The 21,909-nt window shown below is 44.6% G+C and overlaps 1 protein-coding gene across 1 annotated transcript; it reads right to left on the bottom strand.

Moving 5' to 3' along the window:
- Window positions 1-188: 188 nt before the first annotated feature.
- On the bottom strand, window positions 189-20,023 carry LOC122929338 (flavin-containing monooxygenase FMO GS-OX-like 4). The gene is made up of 6 exons (XM_044282872.1): window positions 19,871-20,023; window positions 16,203-16,419; window positions 14,179-14,317; window positions 7,309-7,436; window positions 4,925-4,977; window positions 189-1,562 (listed from the first exon to the last, which is right to left on the bottom strand). The coding sequence occupies exons 2-6, from the start codon at window positions 16,403-16,405 to the stop codon at window positions 727-729; spliced, it is 1,359 nt and encodes a 452-aa protein (XP_044138807.1). The 5' UTR covers window positions 16,406-16,419; window positions 19,871-20,023; the 3' UTR covers window positions 189-726.
- Window positions 20,024-21,909: the final 1,886 nt, after the last annotated feature.

The raw sequence follows: 21,909 nt of genomic DNA, 5'->3' as shown, positions 1-21,909 counted from the left end.
GCCTCATGTGTAAGTATTGATATGCATCGGGAGGCCACTTACCGAATAGTGTTGTGCACAGGCACATGAGCGGATCAGCTGGATGAGAAGAGCAAGGCCCCCCTGTAGGGAAAATACTGAGCGGGGGCCCTCACAACAGTGGAAGAAGAATATGGGGGCAAATCAAGGGGCAATAAATAATACATTAAAACAATAATAATTACTGTTTTATTCATTTTAGATGCATTTGTATCTACAATAAACCTTTCACTTAGCGCCCCTCGTTCTGCTCCTTTATCCTTCTTCCACTACAGTACATACTACACCCCTTTTTTTATTAGTTGCTGTATTATTCAATATACATTGAGCTCTCCCTAGTGGCAACTATCAGCAGCCAGAATGTTTATATTTGCCTCAATAGCTGGTTAGCTCACCACTGGGCCCCCTATTTGACCAGGTTCCTCAAGGTAGTACCTCCTGATGGTCGCCCCAAGACTGAGAATGCTCGTCATTCACACATTTCCTCCTTTTTTACGAATGCTGTGTTGCCTATGGAGTAGGACAGTTGTCCACTGAGAAGGGTCATGAGAACCACCAGAGCTGGCCACCTCCCCATGAGTCCCATTCTTGGCGTATGACGGCATCTGTGCTAGATGGGCATAAATCCCCTGTCTACGGCTGATGGCAGGTTCTGTAATCTATCTGGTCATGTGTGGCCCGGTTTCATATACTACAGGGGTATGTCCACTACACATCGGCCTCTTGTGTCACCTCTGTCTGCATTTCAAACTCCTCTCTGCTCAAGATCTTGAAGTTGCGTTTTCGATATGTGACAGGATTTACGCCTCTGAACTCTCGAACTGCTTCATACAACTTCTCAAGCACTGGGGCTAGCGGCTCAAACCCTGCGGTGTCTGCCAGCCACCGGTTATACTCCCATTGTCTGGGTCCTAGGCGGTGAAGGTATTTGAGGGGTAAGCCAGAATTTCGATGCTCTCGAAACTCTGTCCGGGACTCAGAAAGCATTTGTTCAGGCGGTGGCAATGGGCATTTGCCCTCCAGTACTAAAAGGAAAAACTGGGCCTGGCAGTCAACTAACGGGAATGGAACAACAATTTTACAGGCTCCAATGAAGCACAGGGTGGGATATCGGGCATGGATAAGGTGTTTATAGAGTGGAGGAAGATGACCTGTCCCCAGGTCAATACTTTCCATATCTTCACCATCCAAAAATCCCCAGTCCAATACATTCTCATGTTCGGCCATTTCACCCTCACTAGGCAACAAGAATGGGTAGTGATATGTGTATCCTGTACAGAAAATCAATGTGTCTGCTTGAATCTTGCTTCCATCCTCACAAACTAGTGCATTCTGAGTAGCACTGACCACTGGAGGCGCCATTGAGACATTTTCTGGAGGGGTCCAGTTTAAGGGAGGACCGCGATGGCTCAAAGTCACCCATTTAGCGTGTGTAGAAAGTTCTATGGCTATGTCTACGCCTGAAGGTCCTGAGCCCAGTACGACTATGGAACGTGAAGAGAAGACCTCCGGATAGCGGTAAAAATGGCTGTGTAGCACTTGTCCTGTAAAAGCAATGAAAACATTATAATGACCCCGTTCACTCCAACTCTATTGCATTTCTGCGTACTATTACTTAGGTGGATCCTAAAGTAAACCTTCATATGATGGATTTTACATCAAGTCATTTTCAGGTCCTACATTCTGTGCTTATTCATTTTTTTATTTTATATATATACAATTATATCAAGTGGAGCTTCATTTTTTCTGATAGAAAGTTCCAATTCCCTGAATAGACATAAAGTGAGGTTATGATATTCTGGCTTAATGCAGCCACCATTAGCGGGAGCTGAGGAGCTTACTGCATACAGAGACATATATCCCTACTAGAGGGAGCTCAGAGCTTACTGCATACAGATATATACAGCCACCACTAGAGGGAGCTCAGGAGATTACTGTATACAGATATATACAGCCACCACTAGAGGGAGCTCAGGAGATTACTGTATACAGATATATACAGCCACCACTAGAGGGAGCTCAGGAGATTACTGTATACAGATATATACAGCCACCACTAGAGGGAGCTCAGGAGCTTACTGCATACAGATATATATAGCCACCACTAGAGGGAGCTCAGGAGATTACTGTATACAGATATATACAGCCACCACTAGAGGGAGCTCAGGAGATTACTACATACAGGTATATACAGCCACCACTAGAGGGAGCTCAGGAGATTACTGTGTACAGATATATACAGCCACCACTAGAGGGAGCTCAGGAGCTTACTGCATACAGATATATACAGCCACCACTAGAGGGGGCTCAGGAGATTACTGTATACAGATATATACAGCCACCATTAGAGGGAGCTCAGGAGCTTACTACATACAGATATATACAGCCACCACTAGAGGGAGCTCAGGCACTTACTGCATACATATATATACAGCCCCCACTAGAGGGAGCTCAGGAGATTACTGCATACAGATATATACAGCCACCACTAGAGGGAGCTCAGGAGATTACTGTATACAGATATATACAGCCCCCACTAGAGGGAGCTCAGGAGATTACTGCATACAGATATATACAGCCACCATTAGAGGGCGCTCAGGAGCTTACTGCATACATATATATACAGCCCCCACTAGAGGGAGCTCAGGAGATTACTGCATACAGATATATACAGCCCCACTAGAGGAAGCTCAGGAGATTACTGCATACATATATATACAGCCCCCACTAGAGGGAGCTCAGGAGATTACTGCATACAGATATATACAGCCCCCACTAGAGGGAGCTCAGAAGCTTACTGCATACAGATATATACAGCCACCACTAGAGGGAGCTCAGAAGCTTACTATACAGATATATACAGCCACCACTAGAGGGAGCTCAGGAGATTACTGTATACAGATATATACAGCCACCACTAGAGGGAGCTCAGGAGATTACTGCATACAGATATATACAGCCACCACTAGAAGGAGCTCAGGAGCTTACTGCATACAGATATATAAAGCCTCCACTAGAGGGAGCTCGGGAGATTACTGCATACAGAGATATACAGACACACTAGAGGAAGCTCAGGAGCTTGCTGCATACAGAGATATACATTCCTACTAGAGGAAGCTCAGGAGATTACTGCACAGGATATATACATCCACCACTAGAGGAAGCTCAGGAGATTACTGCATAAAGAGATATACATCCCTACTAGAGGGAGCTCAGGAGATTACTGCATACAGAGATATACATCCCTACTAGAGGGAGCTCAGGAGATTACTGCATACAGATATATACAGCCCCACTAGAGGAAGCTCAGAAGATTACTGCATACAGATATATACAGCCACCACTAGAGGGAGCTCAGGAGATTACTGTATACAGATATATACAGCCACCACTAGAGGGAGCTCAGGAGATTACTGTATACAGATATATACAGCCACCACTAGAGGGAGCTCAGGAGCTTGCTGCATACAGAGATATACATCCCTACTAGAGGAAGCTCAGGAGATTACTGCATAGGATATATACATCCACCACTAGAGGAAGCTCAGGAGATTACTGCATAAAGAGATATACATCCCTACTAGAGGGAGCTCAGGAGATTACTGCATACTGATATATACATCCCTACTAGAGGGAGCTCAGGAGATTACTGCATACAGATATATACAGCCACCACTAGAGGGAGCTCAGGAGCTTACTGTATACAGATATATACAGCCACCACTAGAGGGAGCTCTGGAGCTTACTGCATACAGAGATATACTGCCCCACTAGAGGGAGCTCAGAAACCTACTGCATACAGACATATGCAGCCTCACTAGAGGGAGCTCAGGAGCTTACTGCATACAGAGATATGCACCTCCACTAGAGGAAGCTCAGGAACTTACTGCATACAGACATATACAGCCCCACTAGAGGGAGTTCAAGAGCTTACTGCATACAGAGATATACAGCCCCAGTAGAAGGAGCTCAGGAGCCTACTGCATACAGATATATAAAGCCACCACTAGAGGGAGCTCAGGAGCCTACTGCATACAGATATTTAAAGCCACCACTAGAGGGAGCTCAGGAGCCTACTGCATACAGATATATACAGCCCCACTAGAGGGAGCTCAGGAGATTACTGCATACAGATATATACAGCCACCACTAGAGGGAGCTCAGGAGCCTACTGCATACAGATATTTAAAGCCACCACTAGAGGGAGCTCAGGAGATTACTGCATACAGATATATACAGCCCCACTAGAGGGAGCTCAGGAGATTACTGTATACAGATTTATTATTGTCTCTTATGTATAACCAGTAGGCAGTAAGCTCATGCACTCCCTCCAGTGGTGGTTGCAGAAAGCCAGGGATTTATTATTTAAAGAAATGTTCAGAGATTAAAGGGGGGTAAATGGCAAAAAAATATAAAACACTTCTTACTATACTGTCAAATCCGCTGCTGTTCCAGTGCCACCCATATACTCTTGTGATCACTGCAGCTAATCACTGGCCTCCGTCGCCTTGTGGCATGTACTCCGGAGGCCAGTGATTGGCTGCATCAGTCACATGGGTATGCAGCCAAGTAAACAAATACTGATGGGGGCCACATGAGCACCAGAATCACTGGGGATTTAGCAGTTAGTGAGGGGTCTTTTGTTGAATGTACTAAGCTGTAGTACTAAGAACAGCCACAATGGCGCTGTGAGTGGATAAATAATGAAGAACCTAAACAGCCTATCAGTAAGAGAATCGGGAGGCAGACCCTCACCGGATCAAATATGGATGGTCATTGATGTTAAAGTCCTGGTGATACTTTTGATGCCCCTGGCTTTACACCATGTTTGCAGCCAGTCTTTGAACCCACTTTTTCCTATGTATATTATTGGGAACCAATCTAACAAACACTTTTTTATTCTCACCTTGAAAGTCCTTTATGCCATCAATATCAGGGATGTAGGGACGAGAGTAATGTCTGCGGAGAACGGGACACAACATCATTCATGGAGGAAAAAGTCTTGGAGATGAAGATAAAGAGAAGATGGAGAGACAGGTCAACAAGAAAATGAAGAGAAGCTCAAAGTGGACCAAACATGGAGGAACGTGCAGTGGTATGCCAAGGTGGGGGGTGGTCCTTTCACATACTGACCGCTCAGCCCTCCCCCCTGCTACTTCCCTCCTCTAGGCCATCTGCTCCCTGCTTCACCATTCAGTTTGCAGACAGATTGCTCCGTGTGGTGGGAGGGGCCTGCTTGTGCTCCTCCCACACAGTGCTGTACCACCATCTGTGTCTGGCTGCCTGCAGGGGAGAGCTGGGTCTGATCATCAGGAACAGGACAGGGTGAGTAGTTACTGTTTTTAAATTTTTTATTGAGGGCTCATTCAGACGACCATATCTGTTTTGCGTTTCGCAAATTGTGAATCCACAAAACACGGATACCGGCCATGTGCATACCATATTTTGTGGAACTGTCAGCCCTATGATATGAAATGCCTATTCTTGTCCACAATTGCGGACATGAATAGGACATGCTCTATCTTTTTTGCAGGGCCATGTAAAGTAAGTAAGGATGCGGACAGTACACGGTGTGCTGTCCGTATCTTTTGCAGCCCCAATGAAATGAATGGGTCCGCACCCATTCCGCAAGATTGTGGAATGGATGAGGATACAAATATACGGTCATGAGAGGGCTTTACTACTGTGAGGGGGGCACAATGAAGGCATAACTACTGTGAACAGGCACAGAGAGAGCATAACTACTGTGAGGGGACACAATGTGGGCATAACTACTGTGAGGGGACACAACGTGGGCATAACTACTGTGAAGGGGCACAATGAGGGCATAACTACTGTGAGGGGGCATATTATGGGCATAACTACTGTGAAGGGGCACAATGAGGGCATAACTACTGTGATGGGACACAATGTGGGCATAACTACTGTGATGGGACACAATGAGGGCATAACTACTGTGAGGGGGCATATTGTGGGCATAACTACTGTGAAGGGGCACAATGAGGGCATAACTACTGTGAGGGGACACAATGTGGGCATAACTACCGTGAAGGGACACAATGTAGGCATAACTACTGTGAAGGGGCACAATGAGGGCATAACTACTATGAAGGAACACAATGTAGGCATAATTACTGTGAGAGGGCACAATATGGGCATAACTACTGTGAGGGGACACAATGTAGGCATAACTACTGTGAGGGGGCATATTGTGGGCATAACTATTGTGGGGGGGCACAATGTGGGCCTCACTACTGTGAGGGGGCACAGTGTGGGTGTAACTACTGTGAGGGGGCACAGTGTGGGCATAACTACTGTGAGGGGACACAATGTGGGCATAACTACTGTGAGGGGGAACAATATGGTCATAACTACTGTGAGGGGACACAATGTGGGCATAACTACCGTGAGAGGGCATAGTGTGGGCATAACTATTGTGGAGGGCACAATATGGGCTTCACTACTGTGAGGGAGCACAGTGTGGGCATAACTATTGTGGCGGGGGCACAATGTGGGCTTCACTACTGTGAGAGGTCATAGTGTGGGCATAACTATTGTGGGGGGCACAATGTGGGCTTTACTACTGTGAGGGGCCACAGTGTGGGCATAACTATTGTGGCGGGGGCATAATGTGGGCTTCACTACTGTGAGGGGGCACACTGTGGGCATAGCTACTGTAAGGGGGAAAAATGTTTTAAAGGGGAGGAGGAAGCTGCCAGAGAAAGGACCTGCCCCGGGTGCCAAGCACCTCAGGCACACCCGTGGGAACGTGACCCCACTTCCATCCAGAGGAAAAACTGTGGGACTAGATATGCCAAGTACATGGAAACAACAAATGATGCCATACTGGACTGATGTAAGGGGTCAGTTATCTATATTCCCACTATCAATACCTCGGCACCAATCTCTTGTTCAGTTGTGGTTCCGCTATGGAGTAAATTCTCATGAGGGCACAGAGACTAGAGCCAAGAGCAACAGAAGAACTTAACTTGGGAGTATCAAAGTAAGGACTCATGCACTCGAATGTGAACAGTGTGAGTGGAATACTCCATGGAGCCGCAATCCGCAAGATATGGAGCGAAAGCCCATGGAAGCACTACTCAACGCTTCAGCGGAATTTCGGTCCGTGCCTCCACACCGCACGGATTGAATGGGTGCCCGTGCATTGCAGACCACTATTTGCGGTCAACGGCACGGGGTGCACACGTTCATGTGCATCAGCTCTAAAGGTGGAGCTACGTGGAGAGAAGTTTCTAGACTATGTACACTATAAGAAGAGAGGACACGTACCCCACACACACCATGACGGCATCAAACTTTTCCAACACTTCTTCTCCTCGAGTGCTGGATACCACCTTCCAGGAAACACGCTCTTGTCCTCCGAGCACAGGATAGATGGACACCACACGAGTGTTAAACTGAAACGTTTGGAAGATAGGGGCAGGTTTAGATTATAGGCATCTGTCAGCAGTTTTAGCCCCTCAGAACAGCTGACAGCTCTAGATAGGTGACGGGAGGGAACAGTCAGTGTAACCATAACCAAGGAGATGGTCATGTATGACCCAGAAATCCAACTTTTAATGCCACGTTGTCATGTTCAACGCCCTCAGCTCTCTGCACTAAACACTTCCCATTTCATTCCATAAATGAACAAAAAATAATATTTTGGAAAATAAAAAAAACATTTTTCACTGTTATGCTTTATAATGTTAAAAAGTAAAAAAATAAATAAATTGTATTGGTGCATCGGTAACGGCCCGAACGATTAAATTATCCCATTATTTAACCCACACGTTAATGCCGTAAAATAAAATAAACATAAAACACAATCTCAGAATAGAGGTATTTTTCCTTCATTCCGCAACCCATTAGGCCAGTCACCATATGGGCTAAAGTTTTTGTTAATAGTATGGGCTTTTTTGCATGTGGCGATGCCCATAATGCTATTTTATTTTTTATTTTTTTATTTTGGGGAATAGAGGTAATAAAAAAAAAAATATTAGTTTTTTTGATACTTTCAAAACTTTTTTTTTACTCTCTATATAGAAATCACTTTATCACAGCTCAGTGCTGCCATCTAGTGGCCTGAACGGGGATATACAAAGAATGAGCCTGGAAGCCTAGTACAGGCTGCGGCTTATTTCTAGAACAGGTTTCCCTGATCTCCTCTGGGGGAAAGTGCGCCTGAGGAGGAATCCCGCGCTTCCGGTTTTTTACACTCTCAGATGCCGTGAGTAAGGGGGTCTCATTCCTGTGAGGGAAGGGGGCATGTGGCGTATTCTGGGGCCATGAGCACGCAGATCTGTGTGAGGAGCTTCATGGGGTGTAAATCTGTGAGGGAGCGCCGGAATCAACAGAATGTAACTGTGTCGTTAGTACATTATTACAAGATTTAGGGCCCCACTTTTGATTTTGGCCAGGGCCACATTTTGTCTAGAACCGACCCTGCTCATCTCTGCAGAGTTTGACAAACAGACATTTTAGTTTCCAAATTTTCCATCATCCTCCCACCTTCTCAACACCTCATCCTATCACCCCCATTTCTGTGCCCGTTGTGCTAAGCTGATACTGTGCCATCTTTTTTCACAAGTCCGGCGAGGCACAGGTAAGCCCTTACCTGTGCCGGGGGCTGGTCAGAAACAAATGCGGTCAGCGGGAGCAGGCAGTTCCGAGAACAGCCGCCGGGGGCCTTCATCAGGCTGTTCTCGGAACTGCCTGCTCCCGCTGACCGCATTTGTTTCAGACCGGCTCGCGGCACAGGTAAGGGCTTACCTGTGCCTTGCCGGACTTGTGGGAAAAGATGGCAGCCTGCATGTGTTCGCGGGCGCACAATGAGAACTGGCCATCACTGATCCCCAATAGTAATATTGCCCCCATAGTGCCTATACTAGTATTCATGTTCCCCACAGTCCCCCAGTAGCTATAATTCTCCTTACAATGTTTGCCAGTAAATAAATACCCATCTATATAATGTGTGCCAGTACAAAAACATACCCCTTTACAATGTTTGCCAGTACAAAAACATACCCCTTCTAATGTGTGCCAGTACAAAAAATACCCCTTTATAATGTGTAACAGTGCAAAAAATATTTCCTTAAAATGAGTGCCAGTGCATAAAATGAAATGTCCCCAGTAAAGCCAATGTCTACATGGCACACCCCCATAATGTGAGCCAGTACAAGAACATGCCCCTTTATGTGTGCGAGTACAAGAACATGCCCCTTTATGTGTGCCAGTACAAGAACATGCCCCTTTATGTGTGCGAGTACAAGAACATGCCCCTTTATGTGTGCCAGTACAAGAACATGCCCTTTTATGTGTGCCAGTACAAGAACATGCCCCTTTATGTGTGCCAGTACAAGAACATGCCCCTTTATGTCTGCCAGTACAAGAACATGCCCCTTTATGTGTGCCAGTACAAGAACATGCCCCTTTATATTTGCCACTACAAAATTCCCCTAGTAGATGCCTCCATAGTGCTCCCCCATCCATGGTGACCCAACAGCATGGTGCCAAAAAAAAAACAATAAACAGGTATACGTACCTCCATGCAGCTGACAACGATGCAGTGTAGGCCTCTTCCAGCCTGTGTCCGGAGCTGTAAGCTGTCGGACTCAGGCGGCACGATGATGATCACGTCATCACGCCGCCTGTGCCAGCCTCCGATAGGCTTCAGGCCTAATGCCTACCAGAGGTAATGGTGGGACAGTGGGACCACTGCGACCCCTATAGCTACACCCCTGCTCTGTACTTTGCTCCATTCAGCTTTCCCTCAACCCTGACCAGTCTCCCTGTCCGCCCACAGCATGATGCTACCAACACCATGCTCTCTGTAGGGATGGTATTGGGCAGGTGATGAGCAGTGCCTGGTTTCCCCCAGACATGACGCTTCAAATTGAGGCCAGAAAGTTCAATCTTGGTTTCATTAGACCAGAGAATCTTGTTTCTCACAGTCTGAGAGTCCTTTAGGTGCTTTTTTTTGCAAACGTCAGGTGGCTTTCATGTATCTTTTACTGAGGAGAGGATTCTTTCTGGCCAGTCTGCCATAAAGGCCAGATTGGTCAAGTTGTGCAGTGATGGTTGACCTTCTGGAAGTTTCTCCCATCTGCAAACAGGTTCTTTGTAGCTCAGCCAGAGTGAGCATTCGTTCTTGGTCATCTCTCTCACCACAGTCTTTCTCTCCCGATTACTTAGTTTAGTGGGGTGGCTAGCTCTAAGAATAGTCCTGGTTGTTCCAAACCTCCTCCATTTAAGAATTATGGAGGTCACTGTGCTCTTGGGAACTTTCACTGCAGAAATTTTTTACCCCCTTCTCCAGATCTGAGCCTCCACACAATCCTGTATCTGAGCTCTACAGGCAGTTATTTCCCCCTAATGGCTTAGGTTTTGCTCTGATATACATTGTCAGCTATGAGACCTTATACAGACAGGGCTGTGTCTTTCCAAATCATGTCCAATCAACTGAATTTACCACTGGTGACTCCAACTAATAGCGGATTATAATAGAAGCGTTCAGGTCGGCAGCCCCGAGCCCAGCATCGCTGGGGTGCCCAATGCCGACCCAAACGCTTACATACTGTGGTGGGGCACGGGAGCGCATAGTTCCCTGCCCTGCCGCTGATCACCGCAATAGGCTTCAGGCCTAGCAGGCCTGAGGCCTATACGGTAGTGAAATCCCGATGCAGGTGGGCGTGATGATGTCATCGCATGTCTGTTCTGGGACGCAGCACAGTGACGTGTGCGCGCCTGGACATAGGTGAGTATTTAGCTTTTAGTTTTTTTTTATGTGCCAACTTTGGGGGACATGGCGGGGGGGAGACACAGGAGGACATAGTGAAGGGACAGTACATCGGGGGGGGGGGGGGGTTACTATATTGGGGCTGGCTGTGTGGGGGTAAATTACTATGTAAGGGAAAATTATTATGGGGGATTACTATGTGGGGGCAAATTACTATATAGGGGCAAATTACTATATGGGAGCAGTTTGGTGGAAATGACTGTGTGGTGGAAATTACTACGTGGGGGCAGTGTGGTGGAAATTACTGTGTGGGGGAAATTACTGTGTGTGGGGAATTACTATGGGGGGATTACTATGGGGGGGGGGCAGTGTGGGGGAAATTACTATATGGGGCAGCGTGGGAGGCAATTCTATTATTTTTGGGGACACTAATCCACCCTGACTCCAACTTTAACCGCCCCTGACTCCAACCATGGTGCACAATCATCTCAAAGATGATCCAGAGAAATGGGAGGCCCCAGAGATAAATGACAAGTGTCATAACCAATGGTCTGAATATTTATGTCCATGTGAAATTTTAGTTTTTCCTTTTTTTTTAACTGTTTTTATCTAGCAGCTGTACAGTTTATATATACTATAGTATTTTTATACATACAGTATGGACCAAAAGTTTGGACACACCTTCTCATTCAAAGAGTTTTCTTTATTTTCATGACTATGAAAATTGTAGATTCACACTGAAGGCATCAAAACTATGAATTAACACATGTAGAATTATATACATAACAAAAAAGTGTGAAACAACTGAAAATATGTCATATTCTAGGTTCTTCAAAGTAGCCACCTTTTGATTTGATTACTGCTTTGCACACTCTTGGCATTCTCTTGATGAGCTTCAAGAGGTAGTCACCTGAAATGGTCTTCCAACAGTCTTGAAGGAGTTCCCAGAGATGCTTAGCACTTGTTGGCCATTTTGCCTTCACTCTGCAGTCCAGCTCACCCATCTCGAATTGGGTTCAGGTCCGGTGACTGTGGAGGCCAGGTCATCTGGCGCAGCACCCCATCACTCTCCTTCATGCTCAAATAGCCCTTACTTTCAAAGTTTTCCCAATTTTTCGGACTGACTGACCTTCATTTCTTAAAGTAATGATGGCCACTCGTTTTTCTTTACTTAGCTGCTTTTTTCTTGCCATAATACAAATTCTAACAGTCTATTCAGTAGGACTATCAGCTGTGTATCCACCTGACTTCTCCACAACACAACTGATGGTCCCAACCCCATTTATAAGGCAAGAAATCCCACTTATTAAACCTGACAGGGCACACCTGTGAAGTGAAAACCATTTCAGGTGACTACCTCTTGAAGCTCATCAAGAGAATGCCAAGAGTGTGCAAAGCAGTAATCAAATCAAAAGGTGGCTACTTTGAAGAACCTAGAATATGACATATTTTCAGTTGTTTCACACTTTTTTGTTATGTATATAATTCCAAATGTGTTAATTCATAGTTTTGAATCTACAATTTCCATAGTCATGAAAATAAAGAAAACTCTTTGAATGAGAAGGTGTGTCCAAACTTTTGGTCTGTACTGCACATCAGAGATGAAATCAAGGGTAGCCAAAAAAAAAACATGCGGCTTCATTTCTACTCTCAATAAACTGTTATTTTCATAACTAATTAAACAATCTAATAAACTTTTAGCTTTATTCTGCCGCCTCTTAAGTATGGGATTGTACCCCTTTTTTATCATTTGGATATATGTATCCTTCCCGGGGTTTCAAAGTTGAAAGGATGGACTGAGGTGCGGATATAGAAAAAACAAGGGGTGGGGGGCCCTGGGAGGGGGCGATGGTATGAGTTTGAGTCGGGAGGTAGGGGTATGAACCCCAATGTCGTAGAAGATAGGATTGACATAGTGAGAAGGTGGCCGCCCAATATCACTCCATCAGATCAATGTGATAGGTTGAGGAGGATCTTCTCTTGGTACCGGGTGGTAAGGGAGAAGCAGGTATGTAGTTCGGATCTGACTATGTGGGGTAGTAAAGTAATTCCTTTTTCCCATACTGCAAAGAAGTGTTTTACTTTGTACTCTTTATGGCGAGCTGCCTCCACCCAGTCCATTTTTATAAGGTAGGAGAGCTTATCTAGAAACAGTTTGGTTTCCGGACTTGCAGGATAGCTTTGCTGTTGGTACGAAGTGTAAGAGTGTTTGTGTTGTTCCCTTGGGATGTTATGTTTATGTCCATAAAGCCGAATATAGTCCACGTGGAGTCAAAAGGAGCATTCGGTACTAGGTTTACCACATTTGAAGCATTTGGACGATGTATGCAATCTCATTCTGTGTCCCCTTAGGGTTCACGTCAGGTTGGCGCTGTGTGTGACTTCAAGTAGCATTTCGGTGTACCTGGAAGAGGGAAGGAACTGGTCGATGGCTGATAGGATCAGCGAGGGTCTGAGCCCACCATCCTCTTGTTCCCGTTTATTCAGAGAGAGACTAGAGTTAGAATAATCTGTTGGTGTGTGGAGAAATTTCTAGATCCTCGTTATAAAGGCCTTGGGGGGGGGGGGGGGTGTTTGTTAGATACGTATTAGAACGAAGTTTTATGTTTTATTCGATTCGCTGATCCCTACATATAACTATAAAAAAGTCATGGGGGTCAGAATATGGTGATGTAAAAAAAAACACATATTTTTACACTATTTAGACAAAAAAAAAACTATACAGATGGGGTATCGTTGTAATCCTACTGACCCAGAAAATGAAGGGCATGGGTCAGTTTTACCGCAAACAAAACGCCGTGGGAACAAAACCCGTAAAATGATGGAGGAATTGTGGGTTTTTTTTTCCAATTCCACCCAATTTGGATTTTTTTTTATCGCTTCCCACTACATTGTATGCTATAATTAATAGTGACAACCTGTCCCGCAAAAAGTAAGCCCTATACAGCTATGTGAACAGAAATATAAAAAAGTTATGGCTCAAGTAAGATAGGTGAGAAAAATGAAAACACAAAAACAAAAACACCTCTGGTAGTGAAAGGCTTAATGCATTGTATGTGCCCCAAAATGGTAGGCTATAAAATATATCTCACAAAAAGCTCTTATACAACTACAACAACAGAAAAATAAAACCATTATTGTAAAGTGAGGATAAAAAATAAAACAAAAACTGCTCAGTCTTATTCTGCAGCAATAGTACAACCAGCCTACGGCTTGGACTACAGACCAGACAAATGGATCTGAGTTGCTTCAATCATACTGCTTGGTGACCATACAAGTTACAGTGCTGGTCAAGCAGACCAGATATATCCGCCTGTTCTGAACGAATGACTTGTATAAAGCTAAATGTTAGTACGAAGACTCCCAACATCGAGGCCCAGACCCATAACGGAGATGAGGTTCCAGGCCTGGCATGGTCTCACCTTGATGTGTGGTCGGATGGAGAACTTGTCTGTGTATTCCTCCAAGTACTTCAGCACTTCTGAGTGATGGATGAAGGATGGCAGGTAGGGATCAAAGGCAAAATCTGGAAATTCCATTATCTCTTTAGGAAGATTGGTCCTAAATAGCGAAAGAGTCTAATTATGAATAAATTATCCTTCAACAAGTTAAAGGCATTTTCAGGCCAGACGCAAATTCATAAAAAAGGTGTCAAATAAAAAAGAGCAATACTCATCTTAACTATCCACCGTCAATTCCAGTTCTGATGTTTCGATTTTAAATTCTTGGTCCCGCTCAATACAGGAAATGTGACTTCTCAGCCAATCATTGGTCACAGCGCTGACCCATCTCATTCAGTGATTGGCTAATCAGTCACATTTCCTGTGTTGAGAAGGACCAGAAAGCAGAAACCAGCAGGAGACCCAGGAAGCATCAGAACATGATTGACTTTGATTGGTGTATAACAAGGTATTTTGGTGGTTCTTTCCCCTTTATTTCCTTGTACTCTCGTCGATTAGTGGTGCCTGATACCTGACTGTGTTCCTGAAGTCTGAAGTAACTGTACATGCGTTCCACTGAAGACCATTAGGTACGGCTAGGAGGGGCTAGGAGACTAAAAAACTTCTAGCTATGAAACAAAGAACTTAGCTCTATTGAAGACATTATTAGGGTAAGATATCTTGCTTCCATCACCTCTCTTTCTATCATATTGGCACTGGGAGGGTGCCATGTTTGGCATCGGTCAATGGGGAGCTCGCTCATTTGTTTCCCAGCTTTCGGTGCCTGTAACTTAATTTACTTTGTATGTTATACTTTGTATATATTTATATATATATATATATATATATATATATATTGGAGGAAGGCGCAAGGGTCCGTTGTTGACGGTGTCACCGAGGTTCCTGGCCTCGGTCAAGTAAGAGCCGGTATTTTCAAGTGTCAGCGGCAGCTAATTCTGATTGACACTTTGCTACTTTAGTATGGCTGTATAGCTGATCCGGGACGGCTCTTACTGGGAGTAGCCAAAGTGATGGGTGGGTGACTACTCCCCACGTTCCAGGCCGGGTCTTGACTGGCCTATAAAAAACCCAGCCAGCAGTGTCAGCTGTGAGTGTATTACTCCTCTCTGACAGCAGAGCTCTGTCAGTCTCTGTGTTGGGACCTGGGAGTTTGGGCCTGGATTAAGGCCTGCTACCTTGTTGATGTGAAAGCAGGTGGATCCGGCTTTGTCCAAGGACTTCTTCTTCTTTGCCGCATGGTGTGAACGAACACCAGAATCACAAGGTGACTGTTTTCCTTGAAGCTGACTTTTTGTTTTGTCATTTACTTAATGTGTGAATAAACACTGAACTGTTTGATTCAAAGACTTTGTGGTTGCCTCTAACCTGCCTACCAGAGCGAAACCCCACAATATATATATTTTTAGAGTCTAGTAAACGTTTTTGCACCTAAGTTGTATTAAGTCTATTTTTTGCCAAATCTCAGAAATAAGGATAATACAATTGGTAAGGTATGAGCCTTTAAAGGGTTTGTCTGCTTCACTTATATTGATGACCTATCCTCAGTAGGTCATCAATATCAGATCGGGGCGGAGGGGGGTTTGACACCCAGCACCCCCACCGATCAGCTGTTTGAAGAGAAGACCACACTCCTGCGAGCGCTGCATTTCCTTAATTGTTTACCAGCTCGCCATCGCAACCACAGGTGAGAGCAGTGTAATAACAAGTATGGTGTCCCCATTCACCCCAATTCCTATACACTATGACGAGTGAATGTGACGGCGAGCAGGTAAATAATGAAGGGAAGGCAGAACTGGCATGAAATGTGATCTGATAAATGGACCATGGTGACACATGACGTGGAAGGTAATAAAGACACCAACAGAATATGTTATATCACCGTATACATCGACCTAGTCAACAAAGACAGATGCCATATTATTGGTTCAATGTAACGATCATTAGATTACAGTGGAGGGAAATATTATTGTGACTTATAAACTTACTTTAAATCTCTGTACATACTGGAATGTGTACTGTCAATGTTTCCTGGTTCTTCCACGTAGACCCAGGTTCCCCCCACGTGATCGGTCATCTCGAACACCACCGGAGGTTCAAAGATCAGAGATCGTGAGAGGATCTGACGTGCACTGCAAAGCCCAGCTGCTCCAGCTCCAATCACTGCCACACGTAGCCTGCTGGATGCCATGGTGGCTTATAGCACTGTAAAGACAAAACATAACTTACTTTGCTGACCTGCAAAATACTGACTTCTACATACAACAATATAACTACTATAATACTGCTCCTATGTACAAGAATATAACTACTAAAATACTGCCCCCTATGTACAAGAATATAACTACTATAATACTGCTCCTATGTACAAGAATATAACTACTATAATACTGCTCCTATGTACAAGAATATAACTACTATAATACTGCCTCCTATGTACAAGAATATAACTACTATAATACTGCTCCTATGTACAAGAATATAACTACTAAAATACTGCCCCCTATGTACAAGAATATAACTGCTATAATACTGCTCCTATGTACAAGAATATAACTACTATAATACTGCTCCTATGTACAAGAATATAACTACTAAAATACTGCCCCCTATGTACAAGAATATAACTACTATAATACTGCCTCGTGTGTACAAGAATATAACTACTATAATACTGCTCCCATGTACAAGAATATAGCTACTATAATACTGCCTCCTATGTACAAGAATATAACTACTATAATACTGCCTCCTATGTACTAGAATATAACTACTATAATACTGCCTCCTATGTACTAGAATATAACTACTATAATACTGCTCATATGTGCAAGAATATAACTACTATAATACTGCCTCCTATGTACAAGAATATAACTACTATAATACTGCTCCTATGTACAAAAATATAACTACTATAATACTGCTCCTATGTACAAGAATATAACTACTATAATACTGCTCCTATGTACAAGAATATAACTACTATAATACTGCTCCCATGTACAAGAATATAACTACTATAATACTGCCTCCTATGTACAAGAATATAACTACTATAATACTGCTCCTATGTACAAGAATATAACTACTATAATACTGCTCCTATGTACAAGAATATAACTACTATAATACTGCTCCTATGTACAAGAATATAACTACTATAATACTGCTCCTATGTACAAGAATATAACTACTATAATACTGCTGCTATGTACAAAAATAGTAGAACTGTCATCTTGTGACAAATCAGTAATAAACGTGCCGCTCCATTACCTCCGGTATATTTATATATACTCCTATACTGCCGTACTACTTCCTTATCATTGACTCCTCCCCCTACATAAGACGCTCCGGAGCAGATCCTATGTACTTACATTCTCTACGCTCCACCACTGGTTACTCACGAGACGTAGACTTTGACGCTTGTCTTAGGTGACTGATTGACAGCCTGTTTAATGAGTTAGTACGTTCTTACAAATATGATAGCAGTATTAAAGGGCAACTCCACCCATGTAGTACTGACACATGAGCACAATATAAATACAGCCAGAGGTGCACATAAGGACGGGGGCACCAAAGTAAAAAATCTAAACAGATTCTCCTTCCTCCGCTTGGTTCATGGTGTCAAAGCTGCCAAAACAGCTACTCACAATCTGGAGAGGGGTTACCTGTGGCTGGAACTGAGGACGTCATGTGTGGGGGCATCGAGGGTGGAGCCATATCAGTGGGCACAACTTTCCCTTAGAATTTACCTCTTAAAGGGGGTTATTACATGAGTAATGTAAAAAATTCAGACATCATATAGGACATGACAGTCTCTTTCTAACAAAGCTAGAACCAGCCCAGTACCTCACATGGATCCAGAGATCTCCTCATTCATTGCTCTGCTAGATTTATATCAAGCTGACAGCTCAGGGGGCGTGTCCATGCTCTACCTATCACAGCTCAGGGGGCGTGTCCATGCTCTACCTATCACAGCTCAGGAGGCGTGTCCATGCTCTACCTATCACAGCTCATGAGGCATTTGAAGAATGAAACTGAGCATGTGCGGCCATGTAAGTGAGCAGGACAAAGAAATAAAGAAAAAAAAACTAACAGCAGGTGGCGCCATACAGATACATTCTATTGAATAAATCAGTGGCTATGCTACATTTTTTTATAAAAAATGCAATTAGAAAAGTGTTCAGATCCAGGGGCAGGTTTGAAAACTGTAGAATATTTTTTCGTGGAACAATCCCGTTAATTAGGGCAACAAAATTATGTAAAAACAACCTAGATGTTATCAAAAATTATCAAAAATTACTCTCTGCAGACACTGAATATGCAGGGAATGCTACCACATTTAATATAATACAGGATGTAACTCAGGATCAGTACAGGATAAGTAATGTATGTACACAGTGACTGCACCAGCAGAATAGTGAGTGCAGCTCTGGAGTATAATACAGGATGTAACTCAGGATCAGTACAGGATAATGTATGTACACAGTGACTGCACCAGCAGAATAGTGAGTGCAGCTCTGGAGTATAATACAAGATGTAACTCAGGATCAGTATATGATAAGTAATGTATGTACACAGTGACTGCACCAGCAGAATAGTGAGTGCAGCTCTGGAGTATAATGCAGGATGTAACTCGGGATCAGTACAGGATAAGTAATGTAATGTATGTACACAGTGACTGCACCAGCAGAATAGTGAGTGCAGCTCTGGAGTATAATGCAGGATGTAACTCGGGATCAGTACAGGATAAGTAATGTAATGTATGTACACAGTGACTGCACCAGCAGAATAGTGAGTGCAGCTCTGGAGTATAATACAGGATGTAACTCAGGATCAGTACAGGATAAGTAATGTATGTACACAGTGACTGCACCAGCAGAATAGTGAGTACAGCTCTGGAGTATAATACAGGATGTAACTCGGGATCAGTACAGGATAAGTAATGTAATGTATGTACACAGTGACTGCACCAGCAGAATAGTGAGTGCAGCACTGAAGTATAATACAGGATGTAACTCGGGATCAGTACAGGATAAGTAATGTAATGTATGTACACAGTGACTGCACCAGCAGAATAGTGAGTACAGCTCTGGAGTATAATACAGGATGTAACTCAGGAATAGTACAGGATAAGTAATGTAATGTATGTACACAGTGACTCCACCAGCAGAATAGTGAGTGCAGCTCTGGAGTATAATACAGGATAAGTAATGTATGTACACAGTGACTGCACCAGCAGAATAGTGAGTGCAGCTCTGGAGTATAATATAGGTATCACTCAGGATCATACAGGATAAGTAATGTATACAGTGAGATGTTATCTGGAATAACCCTACATGTTGGCAGCAGTCTGGAAATGAGTGTTGAGCTGGTTGCTCGGCGTTTTCTCGTTTAGTGCAGATTTTCATTAATGTCTCATCCAGATTATTGTGTAACTTAGAAGGAACCTTCTCAAAGACGTTTTCTGTATTTACAGGAATACAAAAAAAAAGTTCTGCAACTATTTTATAATTTTTGTATTTCAATTTCTCAACATTTTCAAGACTGCTGCCTGCTGTCATTGAATGGAGACATTCTTGTGTGGAACCCTCACATCAGCTATTCCCCCCCCCCCCCCCCCCCCCCCAGTAGAAGTGTCATCCAGCTTTACCTGGCTGCTGATCGCCTCCAGGCTGTCATACTGTATAACGTTACTGTACAGGCAGGATTTACCAGCTACATGGGGGGCGATGTCTTCTCGGGGCTGAGGCAGGAAGGTGGGGGATGGGGGCAGCTGACCTAGAGGAATGGTGAAAGTTAGGGTCAGCCTATCCGGCAGCTAGGTTGCTATTGGCCACACACAAGCATGCTCTGTTGCAGTGCATCTTGGGAGTTGTAGTTCAGAGGTTTGCAGAACATGCAGCCTGCAGTGCATACAACAGGAGGGGGAGGCCCAGGGAGGGGTGCGGCCGCAGAAGTACTAGTCTCAAGGGGTTAAATACTTAGGCAAAACCAATTTACAACCTTTTCTAAAGATAAAAGACGGCAAACTGAGCAGCCAAGAGAATACAAGTATCTGCCAACCATCCCGGGTCCAGCGAGACAGTCCTGGATTTCGGTGGCAGTCCCGCATCCTTAGAACGCAGGGGTGAAGTAGGGAGCGGTCTGCTCTGCGCTTCTCGACTCAGTTTTTATTTTGTTATAACTACTGAAAGGAGGGCGCAATGCGGGCATAACTACTGAAAGGAGGGCGCAATGCGGGCATAACTACTAAAAGGAGGGCGCAATGCGGGCATAACTACTAAAAGGAGGGCGCAATGCGGGCATAACTACTAAAAGGAGGGCGCAATGCAGGCATAACTACTAAAAGGATGGCGCAATGCGGGCATAACTACTAAAAGGAGGGGGCAATGCGGGCATAACTACTAAAAGGAGGGGGCAATGCGGGCATAACTACTAAAAGGAGGGCGCAATGCGGGCATAACTACTAAAAGGAGGGCGCAATGCGGGCATAACTACTAAAAGGAGGGCGCAATGCGGGCATAACTACTAAAAGGAGGGCGCAATGCGGGCATAACTACTAAAAGGAGGGCGCAATGCGGGCATAACTACTAAAAGGAGGGCGCAATGCGGGCATTACTAAAAGAAGGGCGCAATGCGGGCATAACTACTAAAAGGAGGGCGCAATGCGGGCATAACTACTAAAAGGAGGGCGCAATGCAGGCATAACTACTAAAAGGAGGGCGCAATGCGGGCATAACTACTAAAAGGAGGGCGCAATGCGGGCATAACTACTAAAAGGAGGGGGCAATGCGGGCATAACTACTAAAAGGAGGGGGCAATGCGGGCATAACTACTAAAAGGAGGGGGCAATGCGGGCATAACTACTAAAAGGAGGGGGCAATGCGGGCATAACTACTAAAAGGAGGGGGCAATGCGGGCATAACTACTAAAAGGAGGGGGCAATGCGGGCATAACTACTAAAAGGAGGGGGCAATGTGGGCATCATTACTAAAAGGAGGGCGCAATGTGGGCACAACTACTGAAAGGAGGGCGCAATGTGGGCACAACTACTGAAAGGAGGGCGCAATGTGGGCACAACTACTGAAAGGAGGGCGCAATGTGGGCACAACTACTAAAAGGAGGGCGCAATGTGGGCACAACTACTAAAAGGAGGGCGCAATGTGGGCACAACTACTAAAAGGAGGGCGCAATGTGGGCACAACTACTGAAAGGAGGGGGCAATGTGGGCACAACTACTAAAAGGAGGGCGCAATGTGGGCATAACTACTAAAAGGAGGGCGCAATGTGGGCATAACTACTAAAAGGAGGGCGCAATGTGGTCATAACTACTAAAAGGAGGGCGCAATGTGGGCATAACTACTAAAAGGAGGGCACAATGTGGGCATTACTAAAGGGGGGGCACAGCTGGGGGCATTTGAATGGTGCGGCGGTCACACACATGCACTGCTGCACCATTCAGCTTTCTTGGACTGATGGAGATAGTTGAGTGTTTGAACTAGTGACAGCTGAACAGCGCTGTACACCGCCTATTTGTGCCGATGACGTCACCGGGCTCCCTGCTAGGCAGAAGTCTCCGCCTAGCATACTCATGTGAAGCCTGATACATCACCGGGCCCCTGCTAGGCAGAAGTCTCCGCCTAGCATACTCATGTGAAGCCTGATACATCACCGGGCCCCTGCTAGGCA

The sequence above is a fragment of the Bufo gargarizans genome, chromosome 2 (assembly GCF_014858855.1).
Source record: "Bufo gargarizans isolate SCDJY-AF-19 chromosome 2, ASM1485885v1, whole genome shotgun sequence".
NCBI classification, from domain to species: Eukaryota; Metazoa; Chordata; class Amphibia; order Anura; family Bufonidae; genus Bufo; species Bufo gargarizans.
The sequence above is the reverse complement of the archived record's forward strand: the minus strand, read 5'-3'. Positions and strand labels throughout refer to the sequence as shown.

Excerpts from the sequence above, each read along its gene's own strand:
- LOC122929338 (XM_044282872.1), bottom strand. The coding sequence starts at position 16,405 with ATGGCATCCAGCAGGCTACGTGTGGCAGTGATTGGAGCTGGAGCAGCT. Across the intron at positions 14,318-16,202 it reads AGTATGTACAGAGATTTAAA|GACCAATCTTCCTAAAGAGA; the intron begins GTAAGTTTATAA and ends TTCGCTATTTAG. Across the intron at positions 4,978-7,308 it reads GCCGTCATGGTGTGTGTGGG|ACATTACTCTCGTCCCTACA; the intron begins GTACGTGTCCTC and ends CGTTCTCCGCAG.